General features: G+C 41.9%; 1 protein-coding gene across 15 annotated transcripts in view; it reads left to right on the forward strand.

Annotated features, from left to right (window-relative positions):
- Pbld (phenazine biosynthesis like protein domain containing) overlaps positions 1-19945 on the forward strand; it is a 172627-nt gene that overhangs the window by 27346 nt on the left and 125336 nt on the right. For 12 of the 15 annotated variants that reach the window (XR_002395566.2, XM_021259485.2, XM_021259486.2 and 9 more), the window contains exons 2-5: positions 6128-6272; positions 17396-17495; positions 18238-18336; positions 19757-19866. Coding sequence is in view for 14 of the 15 variants with exons in the window: in XM_021259485.2 (XP_021115144.1) it covers positions 6189-6272; positions 17396-17495; positions 18238-18336; positions 19757-19866 (393 nt within the window). In the remaining variant the exon portion in view is untranslated. Of the gene's footprint in view, positions 1-4300; positions 4379-6127; positions 6273-17395; positions 17496-18237; positions 18337-19756; positions 19867-19945 lie in introns of those variants that run through there. The other 3 variants (XM_087185496.1, XM_004846157.4, XM_087185489.1) reach the window with 2 other exon arrangements.

The raw sequence follows: 19945 nt of genomic DNA on the forward strand, positions 1-19945 counted from the left end.
ATGTGAGGCCATAGCAAGGTGAGAGCTCCCCACACTCCAGGAAAGGTGCCCTCACCAGGACCTGGATCGGCTGGCACCTTGGTCTTAGAATTCCCAGCCTCCAAATTGTGAAAAAGTGCATTTCTGTTGCTTAAGCCACTCACTCTATGGTATTTTGTTATATCATACTGAGTTGACTAATACAGACTTATTTATCTAGAGAGTCTAGAAGAGAATTTATTTCTTTGCCCTTTACCACTTCTTTTTTTTTCTTTCTTTTTTTTTTTGGTGTTTTGAATTCTTTCTCTTTTTCCCGGTACTGGGGATTGAACTCAGGACCCTGTGCTTGCCAGGCAGGCGAGGCACCACTGAGCTAAATCCCTGACCCTTTTTTGGTGGGGTTTTTTTGTGGGTTTTTTGTTTGTTTGTTTTTGTTTTGTACGAGGGATCGAACTTGGGACCTTGTGCTGAACCACTGAGCTAAATCTGCGGCCCCATTTTTTGGTGTTTTGAGTCAGGGTCTCACTATATAGTTTGGGCTCTTCTTGAACTCACTCTGTACCCCAGGCTGGCCTTGAACCTACCACTATCCTACTACTTCGGCCTCCTGAGTGCTGGAATTATATAGGCTTGTGCCACCATGCCCAGCCCCTTTCTTACTTCTAAAGGCCACATATATTCCTTAGTTTGTGGTGTCTTCCTCTGACTTTAAAGCCAGCAATATACCATTTTTAATTCTCTCTGACTTGGACTTAGCCTCCCTCTTCAACTACTAGATTCCTGTGGTTTGAGCTGGGTTTTAGCTCAGTGGTTCTGCCACCTGCCTTGCAAGTGCAAAGTCCCGAGTTTGATCCCTGGTACAAAAAAAGGAAAAAAAAAAAAAAGGTTCCTGTGGTTATATTACTGTACTGTATTCTCCTTCTTCTTCTCTTGTTTTGTTGTTTTTTGGGGGTTTTTTGGTACTGGGGATCGAACTCAGGACCTTTCAGCTTGCTAGGCAGGTGCAGTGCCACTGAGTTAAATCCCTGGCTTAAATTTTATTTTGAGACATGGTCTCACTAAATTGTTCAGGCTGGCCCAGAATTTGTGATCCTCTTGCTTCAGCCTCCTGATAGCAGGGATTATAAAGTATGGACTACCACATCTAGCCAGAATAATCATATTTTAAATTTAGTCAATTAGCAACCTTTATCTTCTTTGCAAACTTATAGCACTTAACAAGACATATTCATGGGTTCTGGGAAATTAGGATTGAACATCTTTAGAGAGCCATTATTTTGGTACCACACAGACTAGCAATGATCTAGGACTCTAGGAATTTATTATTTACTAAACAAGAAGTTTTTAGGTAGGAGCTTCTAATGTGTACTTAGCAAGTTAACTATATTATCAAAACCCTGTACTCTCTTCCTACTCTAGTTTCTTAGCTTTTCTTTTTTCTTTTTAGTTTTTTGAGACAGGGTCTTGCTATGTAGTTTAGGCTGGCCTCAAACTCACAGTGATCCTCCTTCCTCAGCCTCCCGAGTGCTGGGATTACAGGCGTGCACCACCACACCCAGCTTCTTAGCTTTTCATCTTCATACTTTTGTTCCCTCATTGTCTGCATGGCTGTGGAATAAACAAATGACTTGGCTATTAGAGCCTTTGAGAACTTTTTTCTTTAAAAGAAATGTTTTCATTTGGGAAACAGCATAGTATTTCTTTTTTTGGGGGGGGGTAATTCTTTTATTGGTACATTTTAGGTATACAATACATTTATCATTGGGTGCTTGTACCTGTACATGATGTATCTTGGTTCCTATTTTTTCCCCATTACCTGTGCACCCTTCATCCCCTCCACCCTTCCCTATTTACATAGATTTTGTTTCCATTTTTTTTCTTTTCTCATAATTATTCCTTTCCCTTCTGTCCTTTCCCCTTCCCCTCCCACCACCCCTCCACCTTTGGACCTTTTCCTATTTCAAATTATCAGTTATTTGTTTTAATCATTTTGATCCTTATTTACACTTTCAGTTTCTCCCACTAGGGAAACTATTTGGTATTTACAGATGTATGTCCTATTTATTTCACTTAAGAGTGTGGCCTCAATATGTATCCATTTAGTTATAAATGTCTCTAGTTTCTCGTTCTTTATGGCTGAGTAGTACTCCATTTTATAAAAAAAACACATCTTCTTTATCCAGTTTCCAGTTGACGGGTACTTGGGCTGTTTCCAACCTTTAGCTATAACAAACTGCGTGGCTATAAACATGGGTGCACTTATATTGCTGTGGTATGATTCTTTTAATTCTTTTGGAAAGTTACCCACCAGGGGAATAGCTGGGTCAAATGGGACCTCTAGTCCTAGTTCTTTGAGGTATCTCCATACTGATTTCCACAGTGGTTGCACCAGTCTGCACTCCCACCAACAATGGAGCAGGGTTCCTCTTTCCCCACACCCCTGCCAGCATTTGTTATTGGTTGATTTCTTGATAGCAGCCATTCTTTCTGGGGTGAGGTGAAATCTCAGTGTTGTTTTCATCTGCATCTCTTGAATGACCAGTGATGTTGAACATTTTTTCATATATTTATTTGCTGCTTTTACTTCTTTGTCTGAGAAATGTCTGTTCATTTCAGATGCCCATTTTTGAATTGGGTCTTTGAATTTGGGAGGTCTGATTTTTTTCGGTTCTTTATATATTCTAGATAGTAGACCTTTGTCTGAGGTACAACTGCTAAAAGTTTTTTCCCACATTGTAGGTTGTCTGTTAGCTCTGTTGGTGGTTTCTCTTGCAGTGCAGAAGCTTTTTAATAAGATGAAATCCCAGGGGCTAGGATTTAACTCAGTGGTTATGCTGCCTGCCTTGTAAGAACAAGGACCCAAGTTCAATCCCCAGTAACAAAGAAAACCCTCCCAATAAGATGAGATCCCAGGGCCGGGGATTTAGCTCAGTGGTTTTGCTGCCCACTGCACAAGCACAAGGACCTGAGTTTGATCCCTGGTACAAAAAAAAAAAGATGAGATCCCAGTTGTTGACTCTTTGTGCTAGTTCTTGTGCTACCGAGGTTTTGTTCATAATCTTTTCCTAACAGCATAGTATTTCTACAAGCCAAAAGAAGTACTTCAGTGTCAAATTTTATTTTTCTGAAAAAAAATTTTTTTTTCTATACTGAATTAAATTCTTAAAATTTCAGGTGGCCCGGGGATTTAGCTCAGTGGCACTGTGCCTCCCTTGCGGGATCCCTGGTACTGAAAAAAAAAAAATCTTATAAATTCAAAGCCAGAGCTGGGCCTCATGCATGCCTGTAGTGCTGGCTCCTCCAGAGGCTGAGGCAGGAGGATCACTTGAACCCAGGTGTTTGGGGCTACCCTGGGCAACAGGAGAGCCTATTTTAAAAGAAAAAGAAAGATTCAGGAATTTGGGGGCTGGGGTGTTGCTTTGTGGTAGTGCACATGTTAGCATGCAGGAGGTCCTGAGTTTATTCTGTAGTGTGTGCACACACATACTTGGGCACACACAATTTCAGAAGAATATTTAAGCAAATTTTTTTTTTTTTTGTCATTACTGAGGATTGAATGGAAGGCCTTTGCACTGAGCTACTACCATCCCTGCCCCTTTCTTTATCTTTTATTTTAAGATGGGGTCTCTCTAAGGCAATAAGTTGTCCAGATTGGGGTTGAACTTGGAATCTTCCTACCTCAGCCTCCTAGAGTGCTGGGATTTCAGCTGTGTGCCACCACACCTGGCTTAAACATATTACTTTCAAGGCTTGCTCATATAATTTATGATCACCATAGAAACATTTCAACAGTCTTTGCCATAAATGTTTCCTCACTCAGTGAACATGTAGCTAGCTTCTGGCTGGGACCAATCAGGCTGAAGTTAAGTCGGGTTAAAAACATCCACTTGGCCATAATAATGTCATTTCTATTCGGTTCACCTGCCTCGGCCTCCTAAGTGCTGGGATTACAAATGTGCGCCACCACACTTGGCTTCAGAACTTTAATTTCTTTCTTTCTTTTTTTTTTTTTTTTTGGTACTGGGGATCGAACTCGGGTCCTTGCGCTTGCGTACCAGGCAGTGAAACCACTGAGCTAAATCCCCAGCCCTTTAATTTCTTTCTTTTTTTTACTCAAATCATCTAATGTAATAAAAGCAATCTATAATAACATTTCTAAATAATTGCATAACAAACTGTAGTGTATTATGGATTGTCAGTGATTAGTGATACTACTGAGATGGAAATATTGGTTGGCAGGTGGAACCACAATGAGAAACCCTCACATCTGTCAGTGTGTGGACAAAAGTTAAGTTTTTTCTTTGTTTTTGTTTTGAAGCAGGGTTTCTCTATGTATCCCTGGCTGGCCTTGGCTTGTGGTGATCCTCCTGCCTCAGCCAGCTGAGTCCTGAGACTACAGGTGTGTGCCACCATGCCCAGTTTGAAAGTGTAGCTTTCATATATGCTCAGTTTGTTATTTACTTAATTGATAAAATCAGTAGATATTTGTTGAGTGCCAGTACCATTCTAGGAACTAAGAATGTAGCACTAAAGAAAAATAGGAAGTAGTGATTTTATGTTGTTTACTATCTGATTAGAAGACGCCAAACCAGGCGTGGTGGGACACACCCTGTAATCCCAGCACTTGGGAGGCTGAGGCAGAAGGATCCCTGTGAGTTTGAGGCCAGCCTGGGCTACATAGTGAGTTCAAGGCCAACTTGACTACCAAGAGATCCTGTCTCAAGATAAATAAAAAAATTTTTCTTACTGTCTTTTTTTTTTTGGTACTGGGGATCGAACTCTGGTCCTTGCACTTGTGCAGCAGGCTGCGGAACCACTGAGCTAAATCCCTGGCCCATAAATAAATAAATTTTTAAAAAGCCGAAATGCAAATTAATCCTAAGATACTATTTTTTTGCCTATCAGATTAGTAATAGTATCTAAATTGGTATACTTTTTTCTTTTTCAGTACTAAGGATCAAACCCAGGGCCTCATACATGCTAGTTAAATGCTCTATCACTACCTGGACATGGTGGAGCATCCTTGTAATCTCAGCACTTTGGAGGCTGAAGTAGGAGGATTTCCACAAGTTCAAGGCCTGCCTAGGCTACATAGTGTCTCAAAAATCAAAGCAAGGTCCTAAGTTCGATCCCTGGTACCAAAAGTCAAAGCAAAACAAAATGCTCTAGTACTGAGCTATACCCTCAGCCCTGGTATGTCTGTGTAAATTAAAATATCTATATGGACCAGGGATTTAGCTTAGTGGCACTGCAGCAGCCTTGAAATGCAAGGTCCTGAGTTCGATCCCCAGTACCAAAAAAACAAAAAACCCCCAAAACAAAGAAACTATATATTTTAACTCAGAGTACTCACCTTCAGGAATCTATTATAACTAAGAAATCAGAAAGGAAGACCAAGGTTTACATTCAACCAGTTTGCTTACCACATAATCTTTAAGTGAAAAATTAGAAACAACTTAAATAATGTTTTTTTTTCTTTGCTTGTTTTGCAATGCTAGGGATTGAACTCAGGGCCTCACACATGAGATAAGCACTCTACCATTGAGCTACATCCTCAGCCCAAAATGAGGCTTTTGAAGATTTGAAATACTAGGAAAACACTCATGCTACATAGTACTGTTAAGAAGGTAAACATTCTGATTTTTACAATGTAAGCCTGCCAAGGGTGTTGGCACACGCCTGTAATCTCAGCACTCAGGAGGCTGAGGCAGAAGGATCGCCATGAGTTTGAGGCCAGGCTGGGCTACATAGTGAGAGACCCTGTCTCAAAAAAACCAAAATCAAACTCAAACAAAACAAACCAAAAATAAATAATGACCTTCATTGGAGACTATAGGCAATATATGTGTCTCTTGGATTTTTCATGCATTTCATTACAAACATGGCCTAAGATAGTTTTGGTTACTCTAAGAAATAAAGTGATTATGTTGCTAAGTTCTGTGTATGGTATCAAAACCCAATACAAATAATTTGAAAAAATATTCCATTTAACCAGTATTTGAGAACAAATTTAATGTAGAGGCTAAACTCTAGGGGATCACATATCTTGAAATAGAGGTGTGGTAGGTTAGTTGCTCGACTTTGTATCTGGGGACTGCTGGTTGCTCCTATATACCGAGTAAAACATTAACTTTTTGATTTTTCACAGTAAGAAGGAGTGAAGCAGGCGCCCGCAGGCCTGAGCCTGTGGAAAAACAGCTGTGAAGATAATGAAGCTCCCGATTTTCATAGCTGATGCGTTCACAGCAAGAGCATTCCGTGGGAATCCTGCTGCTGTTTGCCTCCTAGAAGATGTAAGTGCTTGGTTTTCAAGTACAATGCCTGAAATTCTAGATTCCTGAAAAATCATAGAAAGAAAGAAAGGGAGAAAAGCAAGGCTCTTTTACTGGTTCACCTCTTTGATTTGTGCTCGTCAGTGGTGTTAATGCTGATGGTGAACAAATTCCATGGCAAAGGTGTTAATACTGAGGCTGGGTCCAGGGAAATGAAGATTCGGGTAAAGAGGAACTGGGGCCTGCTTGTTTGTTTGTTTGTTTGAGACAGACTCTTGCTATGTAGCCCAGTCTGCCCTTGACCTGGTAATCCTCCTCCCTCAGCCTCCCGAGTGCTGGGATTACAGTGTACACTACTGCACCCAGTGTACCTGGGGCCATTTTAAAAAGAAGAAGCAGGGCTCCCTTTTACCCATTAGGATTCCATTGAGTTAGCACCCACTGTGGAGGAGGGTGACATTAGATGAGCTTTAAGTATTAGACCTGGCACCATATATTCTAGTTCTGTATCTCTCACCTGACCTATAGTTTAGACATTTAGAAAATCTTTTCAGGAGCAAGCAAATTAGACCTTTCACAAAGAACTAAGTAATTAAGTAAAAATGTAGAGTGAATTGAGCTCTAATATGTACAGAACTCAGCTTACCAAGTCTCATTTTAAAAATAGCTTTTTTTTTTTTTCTGGTACTGAGGATTAGGCTCAGAGCTTTAGCACTCAGCTATAGTCTCAACCCTTTTTATTTTTTTTTATTTTGAGACAGAGTCTTGGTAAGTTGCCCAAGCTCACTATGTAGCCCAGGCTGGCCTTGAACTTGCTTGTGGTGATTCTCCTGCCTCAGCCTCCTGTATATTGAAATTATGGATGTGTGCCACTGTGCATAGCTAAAAATATTTTTTTAATTTGGATAAATTTTTTTTAGCAATGGCAAAGTTTCACATATATATATTATATAATATATAATATATATAATATTATATATTATATATATTATATATTATATAATATATATAATATTATATATTATTTATATATATATATATATATTTTGGTACCAGGGATCAAACTCTGGTCCTTATGCTTGCACAGCAGGCGGCAAAACCACTGAGATAAATCCCCGGCAGTTTCACATATATTAAAGGTAGGAAAAAAATGGAAAGGTAGGGGGAAAAAAGGGCTCCACAAAGTGAGCTTGGGCTATGTAAAAGCAAGAAAAAGGGAGGAAAAAAAAAAGAAAAATGAACACCACCACCGCTCCACAGTGAAGAGTTTGCTACCATGAAGAGACATGATAGCCTAGGATAAATATTAATGGCATAGTTACATATTCCTGGAATGTAGGGGCTTTGTGCTGTTCCTGGGAGAGGGTGAGGTACCCTTCTTCTGCTCAGAGCAGTTAGTAGAAGAGTGGTTGTCTGAGAATGGGGCGAGGGATGGAACTCGGTGGGATAACACTTGCCTAGCATAGGTGAGGTGCTAGGTTCCATCCCCAGCACTGCAAAAAAGATAACCTGAGAGCTGCTTTGAGAAGACAGTGAGCAGCTAATGGTGTGAAGTAACTTGTGCTAAGCTGGGCAAAGTGTACATTGAAGCCTTTGAGCTCACTGGACCTTACCTCCTCACAAGGGTCGTTAAAGGCTGCACCCCAGACCGATGACAGCAGACCCTCTGGAGTTTGGCCCCAGGTAGCACTGCCTTTTAGAGCTCGCAGTGAAAGTGGAGAAACACTGGGTTTTACCGAGACAGGTGGGCATCCTTAACTGGGCCTGGACGCTTCTCCCTGCTGGGGAGTCGGAACGTGGTGACCGAGGAGCCTCACCTTATCTTACCTATGCGCTCACTGTGTGACCCTGCAGCTAGCATTTTCCTTCTACTCAATGCAGAAGGTGATGACATTCATAGATTAGCAAGAGAATAATTAACAGTGAGATTCCAAATCATGAACTTTGTATAAGAACAATCTGACAAGCACAACTTCTTGCCAAGGGATTGTGGGATTGACAACAGTGGTTAATATATTTGTCTTTGTATATTTACCCAGGTCCCCTGTAATACCCTTGAAGAGTTTTTGAATAGCTTTGAGTGATTTATATATTCAATTTCACCTGATAATTAGAATTGGCATTATTGCCCAACTTATTCCTTTTACCTCCAAAACACTCACTAAACAGCAGACTTAAAGGATCTGTCATCTCTGTCTGCTTACCTCAATCTCTCCATTAAAATATATTTTATATGCTATTTATCTACTTGGAAAAACTGGGAAATAAAAACTTAAGCAAAGATCTTAATATAGTTCAAAATGATATGCTTGGATAGGAGAGGAAGAAGGAACAAGAAGACATCCCAAGCCACAGGGACCCTCTTAAATCATCTTCCAGCCTGCTATGGGCCTTGGCTGTGAGCCCAGGCATATTTGATGACAGTCAGGGTCCCCTGATAGGTATCTGGAGACTGTTTTCTGAGCCTCTTATTTATGCTCTTCCAGTCTTTGGACATGAGAATCTCATCTTCCTGGAAGCTAATGTAGCACTTTTCCCAATTCATAATACAACTTTTATTGTTATAATTATTATTTTTGGCTTTTTTTTTTGAGACAGGGTCTCAGGTTTGTAGTTCAGGCTGACTCTGAACTCACTGTGTAGCCCAGGGTGGTCTCGAGCTCACTGCAATCCTCCTGCCTCTGCCTTCTGAGTGCTGGGATTACAGGCATGTGCCACCATGCCCAGCTATTGTTATTATTATTATTATTATTGAAACAAGGTCTCCCTCTGTTGCCCAGGCTGGTCTTAAATTTGTTTATTTTTCATTTCATTTATTTATTTTTTTGGTACCGGGGATCAAACTCGGGTCCTTGCACTTGCGCAGCAGGCGGCAAAACCTCTGAGCTAAATCCCCGGCTCTTGAATTTGTTTATTTAAAAAAAAAAATTTATTAGCATGCTTGCAGTACATAATGATTATATTTATCATGGGGAGTTGGCACATATATATAACACATCTTAATTCTTTGTTTTGTTTTGTTTTGTTTTTGGTACCGGGGATTGAACTTGGGACCTTGCGCTTGCAAGGCAAGCGGCAGAAGCACTGAACTAAACCCCCGGCCCTCTTAATTCCTTTTTGTCCCCTTCCCCTCCCATCACTCCCGTTCCCTCTGGCTCTTGCCCTCCTTTCTATCTGAAAAAGCTCTATTGAAAAAGATCTCCCTATTCCTATGTTTTAAAAAAATTTTCTTTTTGAGAAATTTTTTCTGGTACTGGAGAATCACACTTAGGACCTTGTGCTTGTGAGGCAGATGCAGCACCACTGAGCTAAATCCCTGGCCCTCTACTTTCTATTATCTATCCTTTATTCTGCTTTTTATTTATACTTTGGATTTCTTGTATAAGAGAAAGCATATGATATTTATACTTGTGTGTCTGATTTATTTCACTTAGGATTATGGTCTCATGGTGGTCTTGACCTTGTGTGAGGAACCTATAACACCTTATACTAGGTAAAAACAAAGACAGGTTAAGGGTTAAGAGAAAGATGGAATAGACATTTGAAAAAAATGAATGCTTTGAAAATTGATGGTGTCCTCAAAAGCCTCACAGTTTGTCAATACAGACCATGTAGAAACAGGAAAATGTGTAAAAACAATGTAAAAAAATAAAAGAGACATCATCATGACAACTATGTAAAAAGCTACCTGAATTCATGACTAATATCGGCATTAGGTCAGAGAGCTATGTTAGTGATAGGGAGTGGTGCTTTGTTTATTTTATTATAGGCCAGGCTTAATATTTAATGAAAATAATGCATCGACAAGGTAGAAGCTAGGCATGGTGGCATATGGCTGTAATTCTAGCATTCTGAGAGGCTCAGGCAGGAGAATCTTAAGTTTGAACCCAGCCTGGGTTATTTAGTGACTTAGTAAGACCCTGCCTCAAAATAAAAAATGAAGAGGGCTAGGGAAGTAGTTCAGTGCAAAGACTCTGGGATCAATCCTTGGCACCAAAAACAAAATAAAACATCAAACAAAAAACAAAACAGGGTAGGGAGCTGATAGTGAGTCTCCTTCATAGTCTAACAAAAGTTTTGTTTTGGGGTGTGTGTGTGTGTTTTAGAACACAGTTTCTCAATAATAGCACTAAAAGCCAGGCATGGTGGTGCACACCTGTAACCTCATCACTCAGGAGGCTGAGGCAGGAAGATCGCCATGAGTTTGAGGGGAGCCTGGGCTACATAGTGAGTTCAAGGCCGGTCTGAGCTACATAGTGAGGCACTATCTCAAAACAACCCCCAAAAAAAGCACCAGTGACATTTGGGGCCAGATGATTCCTTGTTGCATAGGGCTGTTGTGTGCACTGTCAGTAGTATCCTTGGCCTCTACCCTATACCACTAGATGACAGCAGTACTTCCCTGGTCGTGACAATAATAAATATCTCCAGACATAGCCAGCTGGTCCTTGCGGGCCAAAATCATCTTCAGTTGAGAACAGTTATTTCAAAGTATACTTTTTCTAAAGAGAGGTTTATTCTTGACTTTTTCTGTTAAATTGTTCATAGAAAAACTCTGTTGTATGTCCAACCCTCCCAGTTCAGCTGATGTTTACTGGCTATGTACCATGCTCTGGGCACTATACTAGTGTCAAATGTAGTGTTCATATACACATATGTATTATTTTTCTATTAAATGCTAATAGTAATTTTCAGTGGCAGCAAGGAAGCTTTCTTTTCTCCCTCCCTCCTTCCCTTCCTCCCTTCCTGTCAAGGCTGAGAGTGAACCCAGAGCTGTGCACATGTTAGGTAAGCCCTCTACCACTGAGCTGTGCCCCTGGCCCGGCAAGGAGGATGACTTCATCGCCAGAGCTACTTGCTGTTTCAATTTTCCTGGTGAAATTTGGAAAAACACTTAAAATCCTGTTTACAGCTTGGAAGAAAAGACTGACATATGAGTCTGTTCTCATAGAACAGCACTGTGTTTAATCCATACTTTAACTCACATTGGAGTGCTTGTCATGCAGTGGCTGCTTCCTAACTTGGTCTGACCTCCTCTAAGGGAGGCCACTGGCTAGGTGTGACCACATGGGCCAGAGGCCGCTAGAGTTTCTAGGCTGTTCCAACCTCAGATCTCATTACTGTGCCTGGGGGAGAGACCAGGAGTCCAGAGAAGTTCTTCCAGGGCAGGCAGAGGGAGGTCTTTGGGGGATTTCCTCTGCCTGTTATTTGAGGGACCAGAACAATGCAAAGGAGGAAATGCTAATGTGGGAATTTCTGCTCCTGTGAATGCTCACTGGCTTCTAGAATATCACCTCAGCTTTGGAACATCGATGTCAGACAATTCAGCCAGATACTGTGTTGCTTTCCATACATCTCACTGTGCCCTCACAGCCATGCTGTGCATAGGTCTCATTATTGTCCCTGTTCTTCAGATCAAGAAATAGAGAAAGAGGAAGATTCATTTTTTGTTTGTTTTGTTTTTGGTGGTAGAGAGGATTGAAATCAGGGCCTTTGCAAGGTGCTTTATCCCTGCCTCCACCCCTTTAAAATTTTTTAAATTTTGAATCAGGGTCTCCCTGAGTTGCCCAGGTTGGGCTCAGACTTATAATCCTCCTGCGTCAGCCCTGAGTGCTGGGATTATGGGCCTGCACCACCTCACCCAGCTCCGAGGTTAAATACTTCTCGGAGTCCCACACCCCTGAGTGGCTGGCTGAGGATCCCGTCCCAGCTCCTACCCCTGACTGTAGCTGGTGCTCTTGACTCCCTGATTCGCAGCAGGCTGCACTTCCGGGTCGTGACAAGGGCAGCTCTGTGCTGTCTGTCTTCTGCCTCACTAGACTGCAAATTCCAGCAGAAAAAAAAAAAATTCCAGGAGAGCGGAACCCATGTCAACTCGTTCCAACACACTCTGCCCCAGTGCAGGGCTACATGAGGATCTGCGGAGCAAGCATGAAGATGCTGTGATCAGCTACATTCTAGCAAAACCACCTCTGAAGTTTTTGTGAACCAACTATTACTGATTTTCTGTTCATACCAGTTGGCGTAGAGTGGGTAGGGCATAAAAAGTGAATGTGAGGACTGGGGATTTAGCTCAGTGGTTCTGCTGCCTGCCTCACAAGTGCAAGGTCCTGAGTTTGATCCCCGGTACAAAAAAAAAAAAAATTGTGAGCCTGGATTCTGCAATGGAGCTGGAGGGGGTGAGCATCTGTCAGAACTACAGTGATAGCGGAGGGTTCGACCTTTCTCTGGGAATCCGTGTGCTTCAGGAAAATCTCCTGTTCCTTCCTGCATGGTTGTAGAACTTCCTACATCCAGCTGCTTTTACTTCGCAGGAATCTAGTAGAGCGGAGGGACAAAGGCCAGGCAGGCAGGGCTGCCATATTTCCAAACTGCCACAAGATGGGAGTATTTTAAAAGTTTACTCTGATTTTCTGATGGTTAGTCTTGTGGGTCATAAAGTGATAGGACCTCAGTGTCCCGATGCAGTTGGACATTGGGACTCAGAAGAGCAGACAGACATCATCCTGTCTTTGTTGTCAGAAATACGATTGGCATGAGAATGCTGCAGGAAATGGATACAAAAGTGGGAGAATTAATAGCCGTCCATTTGTAGTAGTAGTAGTGTGTGTGTGTGTGTGTGTGTGTGTGTGTGTGTGTGTGTCCTGGGAATTGAACCCAGGGCCTTATGCTTGCTAAGCATGCCCTCTACCACTGAGCCACACCCCAGCTCAGGGTGCTATGTGCAGCACTTGAATAGAAGTTTATAATGGAAAATGGGAAAAAAAAATAGTGGAACATTCAACTTGCTTTTGGTTTTGTTTTTTTCTTGAGGATAGGGATTGAATCTGGGACCAGATGGTAGATCATGGGGCTATTATATCTCCAGCCCCAGTATTCAGTATTTTGACTGGATGTTTCTAAGGCTCTCAAACTTGAAGTCCTCTTGTGATTCAACATTATCTTGACGTTTGGCTCCAGGTAGAAATTCAGTGAAAGTTCAGCTGCCTAGGGTACCTATTGAGGGCTGCTATCCAACTCTCTGTAGTCTCTGGTCTCTCAGGCAAACAGCAGGTGCATTGTAAAGTGTTGTGGGAACCGAGTAGTGGCACACACCTATAATCCCAGCCCTGGGGAGACTGAAGCAAAGATCACAAGTTCAAGCCCAGCTTGGGCGTCTTAGTGATTTATCGAGATCCTGTCTCAAAACTTAAATATAAAAAGGGCTGGGGAAGTAGCTCAATGGTAGAGTATGCCTGGGTTCAATCCCCAGTACCGTAAATAAATAAAGTGTTGGGCCAGGGATTTAGCTCAGTGGTGCCACCACCTGCCTCAAAAGCTCAAGGTCCTGAGTTCGATCCCCAGTACCAAAATAAACAAACAAACAAACAAACAAATAAATAAATAAAGTGTCCTGGGACAGAATTTCAAGTTGCAATCAATGTAAATATATCAAGGTAGAGAGGACTAAAGACCTAATGAGTGCCTGGCATGGTGGTGCATGCCTGTGATCCCAAACACTTGGGAAACTGAGATAGGAGGATCACTGGATTTTAAGGCCACACTGTGCTACATAATGAGTTCAAGGCCAACCTGAACTACGTAGTGAGACCTGGTCTCAGAAAAGAAAAAAAAAATAATGACTCTTGTCCTGAAGGTCACAGGAAGCAACAAACTAAGGAAGGAAAGGGAGAGGAAATTTGGCCAGCTCAGATAGCGAAAGAACTGCCAAGCGCTGCAAGTTTCTGCCGCCCAGAAAGCACAGCCAGGGAAAGTCAGGGCTTGTTTATGTCCCTTGCCATTGCCACTGTGGCCCGTGATTGCAGATGCCACACTAAGAGACTGACCATCAGGGTTATCTGCACGGGGAGGTGGACCAGGTTCACAGAGAACATTCAGCAGGCCATAGCAGGCGCTGCACTTTACATCGGAGCATCGCTGCCTCCGTGGCCTGGACCCTCAGCAGCACCCTCAACTCTTCTACTTAGTGTTAGGCTTCTTAGCTGACCAGGCCCCCACTCGGGCAGGCACCCATTCTGCTGCCTCCCAGCCCGTCACTCCTTTTCACCTCTGTTCACAGGCATCAGAGATGTTATCTTTAATCCCTGGTTTAATTAGAGGACAGAAGTGAGGTTGTGGTTTGCCCAAGATGCTGACCCGGCACAAAGCTCTTTGCCAACATATTCTTCTCCAACTCACCAGAATCTGCTTTCTTTCTAGGTCCATGGCAAGACCTCATTTTTAAAGTCCTACAGTGTTTACTGTCAAAAAATCTACCATCTCCAGCCGCTTAGCCTGTGCAAAACCCTGAGTTCAATCCCCAGCACACACACACACACACACACACACACACACAGGGACACGCACACACACATCCAAAGCAAAACCCCCTCCACACCTCATATGTACTCTCTGGTATGGCTCACTGCTGCTTTCTGTGGCTGGGTGACTCCCAGCTCAATGCTAAATCCCCTGAACAGAGTGCCTAGTCTTATACACTTGGGCTTCTCCAATTTCAGTTTTTATTTATTTGTTTGTTTGTTTGTTTGTTTTCTGGTACCAGGGATCAAACTCAGGACCTTGTGCTTTTGAGGCAGGTGGCAGAACCACTGAGCTAAATCCCTGGCCCAACTTTAGTTTTTATTTTGTTTGCTTTCTCTTTCTTTTTTTCCTTTTGAGACAGGGTTTCGCTATGTGTTTCAGGCTGGCCTTGAACTCACTATGTAGCCCAGGCTGGCCTTGAACTAGTGGCAATCCTCCTGCCTCAGCCTCCTGAGTGCTGGGATTACAGGCATTGCCCAAACTTCTGGCTGACTTCTCAAACTTTAATGTGCACCTGAGTGACTTGGGGATCTTGTTCAAGTGCAGATTCTGATTGCAAAATTCTGGGGAGGAGCCTGAAAAGTGCATCTCTAGCAAATTCCTCACCCCACACAGCATTTATTTTAATGACTGATTGCAGTTCCTCCTTAGAAACCTTGCAGGAGTTTGATGTTGTCCATTAAATGCTGCAATCCTCTACGTAGCGTATCGTATCAAGTGAGAGAGGAGTTTGATATAGGCGGGCAGGGCAGTGTGGCAGGTTAAAGGGTGGGCTCTGAGCCTTTCAAAATAAAAAGCTGACATTTATCCAGTACTCACTTGGTGTTGAGCACTAGGATAAGCACTTTATATATATTACTGGATTTGATCTTTCGGAGGAAAAATATGAAGTAAAAATAAACCCTCATTACATTATAGTTGTGTCTTCACAAAATAAGTATCAGTTTCTTAAGTGATTTCTCTTTTGGTAAGACTGCTGAGCTTCTATAGATTCTGAATAAAATGGTCCTCTAAGAAAAGTTTAGTAGTCAGGCATGGTGACCCATCCCTATAATCCCAGCACTAGGGAGGTAGGTAGAGGCAGGATAATTGCTTCAAGTTTGAGGCCAGCCTGTGCTACATAGTGAGACGCTGTCTCAAAAACAAAAACAAAAACAAAACAGAGCAGGGCCAGGGATTTAGCTCAGTGGTTCCACCGCCTGCCTCACAAGCGAAAGGTCCCAGGTTCGATCCCCGGTATCAAAAAAAGCTTTTTTGTGTAGCTCAGTGGTAGAGAGCTTGCCTAACATGTATGAACCCTGAGTTCTTCCTCTGGCACTGAAAAAAAGAAAAAGCTTAGTAAGTCTCCTGCTAGGGTTTTTGTTATGAGCTGATAGTTTAAAAATTATGACTGCTTTTTCACAATAACTAATTTTATGCCTTCTATAACTATGGAAAATGGTCAAACATTGAAAATCAACTAGAAAACAAAGTGTTTAACTTGCATAACTTAGAGAAGTGAATTATGAATTTACTAACATAAAATTATAATTCTTACTTACTCTCTTGGTTTAGGAGCTCATGAATCATAAGTTTGGCCAAAATAGCAGGGCATGGTGGTGCAAATCTGTAATCCCAGCGCTCAGGAAACTGAGGCAAGAGGGTCAGCGCAAGTTCAAGACCAACTTGGGCTATGTAATGAGTTCAAGGCCAGCTTGGACTACATAGTGAGACTCTACCTCAAAAAAAATAGAACCAAAACCAACCCTCCCACCCCCACAAAACAAAACACAAAATTTGATTTAGTTTCAAAAGGAAAACTTATATTTCTGATCAACTTTTGTCTTATTTATTTATTTATTTATTTATTTATTTATTTATTGGTAATGGGGCTCGAACTTGGGACCTTGCTCTTGTGTGGCAGGCGGTGGAACCACTGAGCTAAATCCTCGGCCCTCAACTTTTGTCTTAAGAGGAATGTGCACATATGTATGGAAGTGTGTATGAATATATATATGTTCACAATGAAACACTGATTGAAGTGCTGTTCTTATCCCTCTTTAAAGGTGCAGCTTCATCTGCTTAAGTGAATCACACCTGCACTGCTACTACAGGCTGACCCAGGATATAAATCCAATTTGGTCTGTTTCTAAAGCAATTATTAGATTTTAAACATGTATTTTATTTTATTTTATTTATTTATTTATTTGGTACCAGGGATCAAACTCGGGTCCTTGCACTTGTGTAGCAAGCGGTGAAACCACTGAGCTAAATTCCCGGCCCTAAACATGTATTTTAAAAATTAGAAACCTACAGAATAGTTTCAAGAATGCTACAATGAACATCAGTATACCATACATCTAGATTAACTGCTTGACATTTTTGACACTGTCAAATTCCCCCCATCCCCAATGTGGAGTTTTGCTATGTTCTCCAGGCTGGACTCAAACTCTGGGCTGAGGGGATCCTCCCTGCCTCAGGCTCCCAAGTACTGGGACTATAGGCTTGCCACTGCATGGGCTCTAAGCTGACCCCTTTCTTTTTCCTCTCCTTCTTTCTTCTCCTTCTTTTCCTCCTCCTCTTTTTTTCTGGTGTTGGGGTTGAACCCAAGGTCTCATGCGTACTAGCAAAGGACTTTTTATTTAGGGACAGTATTTTCTTAGGTTGTCCAGACTGGCCTTGAAATTGCAGTCCTCTTGCCTCAACCTCCCAAGTGCTGGGATTGTAGGTGTGTACCACCACACCTGATTTAAGCATATAACTTTGAATATTAATAAACTGCTATGTTACCTAGTAGTAGTTGCTGTCCAAGGAAGTATGATCTGTGTTTCTTTAGTTTCAATAACCTTTTGTTTCTAATTAAGAAATTGGATGAAGACGTGCATCAAAAAATTGCCAAGGAAATGAACCTCTCTGAAACTGCTTTTATTCGAAAACTGCACCCAACAGACAACTTTACACAAAGTAAATATGCATTTTTTTTAACCCAGTCTTGAATGGCACTAGAAATTATCTTTTAGGTGGGGGAATAATATTTAAGGCAAATGCTCCTTTATAATTTGCATGCAGGTGGTGGGGACCATGGGTTTCAGTTCATCTGGGCAAGAGGGTGTGTGGTGGTTTAGATGTGTCCCCCCAAATCCATGTATTGGAAACTTAATCCCAATGCACAGAGTTGGCAGGTGGGGCCTGATGAGAGGCGATGGATTCAGTCATTATTCCGGAAGTGAGTTGGTTAGCTCGAGAGTAGGCTTCTTATAGAAGCGAGTTCAGCCCCCTCTTGCTCATCTTGCTCACCTGCCCTCCTCTTCCTCTTCTTTTTTTTTGAGACAGAGTCTCAGTACAGATTCTAGGCTGGCCTCAAACTCATAGTGATCCTCCTGCTTCAGCCCCCCAAGTGCTGGGATTACAGGCCTGTGTCACCACACCTGGCTAAATTTCTGTTCTTCATGAATTACCCAGTTTATAGTATGCTTTTATTGCCATATAAAATGGACTTCAAGGGTTGTTGATGACCTGAATATTTCAGCTCCAGATCTAATGCCAGGTGCCTTGGGATGCTTGTCTAGCCTGTGTGCATCCTTTCTTGTCACATTTTGCTGCTAATCATGCTATGGAAATACAGTATTTAGGGAAGAAGAGGAAAATGGAGCGTTGCAGGCTGCCCGCAGGGGATTGACCTTGTCTTTGGCTTTTCCCTCTGAAGGTTCCTGCTTCAGACTGAGGTGGTTCACACCAGCAAGTGAGGTCCCACTCTGTGGCCACGCCACCCTGGCTTCTGCAGCTGTGCTGTTTTACAAAACAAGTAATATGAATTTCTTTAACAAACCCATCACTTACCAATAGCAAATATTACAAAATTCTAATTTGCTCTTTAAATTTTTTTTAATTTAAAGTTTTATTAGTACATGATTTCAGTACTTAATGATGGCATTTGTTGTGGTGAGTTGGCCCATATACTTAACACATCTTAATTCTTTTTACTTCCCTTTCCCCTTCCCTCCCTCTCCATCTGTTAATGGACATATAGGCCACTTCCAGTATTTAGCTATTTTGAGTTGTGCTGCTGTAAACATGAGTATGCATGGATCACTGTAATGTGATGTCTAGAACTCTTTTGGAAAGACACCTAGAAGGGGACTAGCTGGGTCACATGGAATTTCTAGTTTTAGTTTTTTGAGGAATCTCCACACTGATTTCCTTAGTGGTTGTACTAGTTTATTCTCCCTCAAACAGTGTAGAAGGGCTGCTTTATCCCCCACAGCCTTGCCAGAACATGTTATTATTTGATTTCTTGATAACAGTAATTCTTTGAAGGTATTTTACAGAAATATGATGGGAGAGTAAAGGATTAGTTTATAAATTATTGTTTTCACTAAAAATGTTACACACACTGAGGTCAGATAAACTGTCAAAGGTGTATCAGTTACATGGAAGGATATTAGATCAGTCTGTGTGGAATTTAAATCAAATTCTTTTGTGTAACTTGGTTCACTCAGGAGAAACCTGACTTGTTTCACATAAGACTTGTTCACAAATCATGAGTGTCGTCACCCCCGGGAATGTCTTGAACTAATAGAGTTTGTAACTCTATGGTTATTGTTGGTAGATATTTATTTATTTATTTATTTATTGGTACCAGGGATCGAACTCGAGTCCTTCTGCTTTCGAGGCAAGCAGAGGAACCACTGAGCTAAATCCCCGGTCCTCTAAGTAGATTTTTAAATATCTACCAACAAGAGCCAGGGATAGCTCAGTGGCTACCAAAAAAAAAAAAAAAGTAATAATAATCTGCTTAGAAAACATGGTAACAGTTGTACAAAGTAAGTTTAATTAACAACCTCATTTTTTTTTTTCTTGATACCCGAGATCCAACTCGGGTCCTTGAGCTTGCGCAGCAGGCGGTGAAACCACTGAGCTAAATCCCAGGCCAAACAACCCCATTTTATAGATGAGAAAAGTGAGGTGAGAGGGGGCTAAGTAATGTGCTGAAGGCATAGTTAGTAAGCACTGGGAGCAGAGGTAGAAAGCATTCTAGTGCGGCACCAAGTCCGATTAGTTGTGTTCTTAGTCCCCAGGTTAGAATCCAGTGAGGGTTTTTTCCACTTTAGACTCCAGCGACCCAAAGCAAGGTCCCCCTCACAAGAGAAGACAGCACTGTCAGGAAATCTCAAGAAAACAGACAGGCACACATGTCACAGAGTTTACCTTCATTTTCTGGACAGAAAACATGAACAGCACCCTCACCTTTGTTACTCTGAGTGGGGAACTAAAGGCCAGAAGAGCCGAAGATGGGATCATCTTGGACCTGCCTCTCTACCCAACCCAGCCCAAGGTCAGCTTTCTAGTTATTGCCCCACCGTGTGCAACCAACCACTTGCCTATTTTACAATGATTTTGCCTTTTTCCCCTTC

The sequence above is a fragment of the Heterocephalus glaber genome, unplaced genomic scaffold (assembly GCF_053883595.1).
Source record: "Heterocephalus glaber isolate CG9 unplaced genomic scaffold, H.glaber_assembly_v1.0 deba00001497, whole genome shotgun sequence".
NCBI lineage: Eukaryota > Metazoa > Chordata > Mammalia > Rodentia > Bathyergidae > Heterocephalus > Heterocephalus glaber.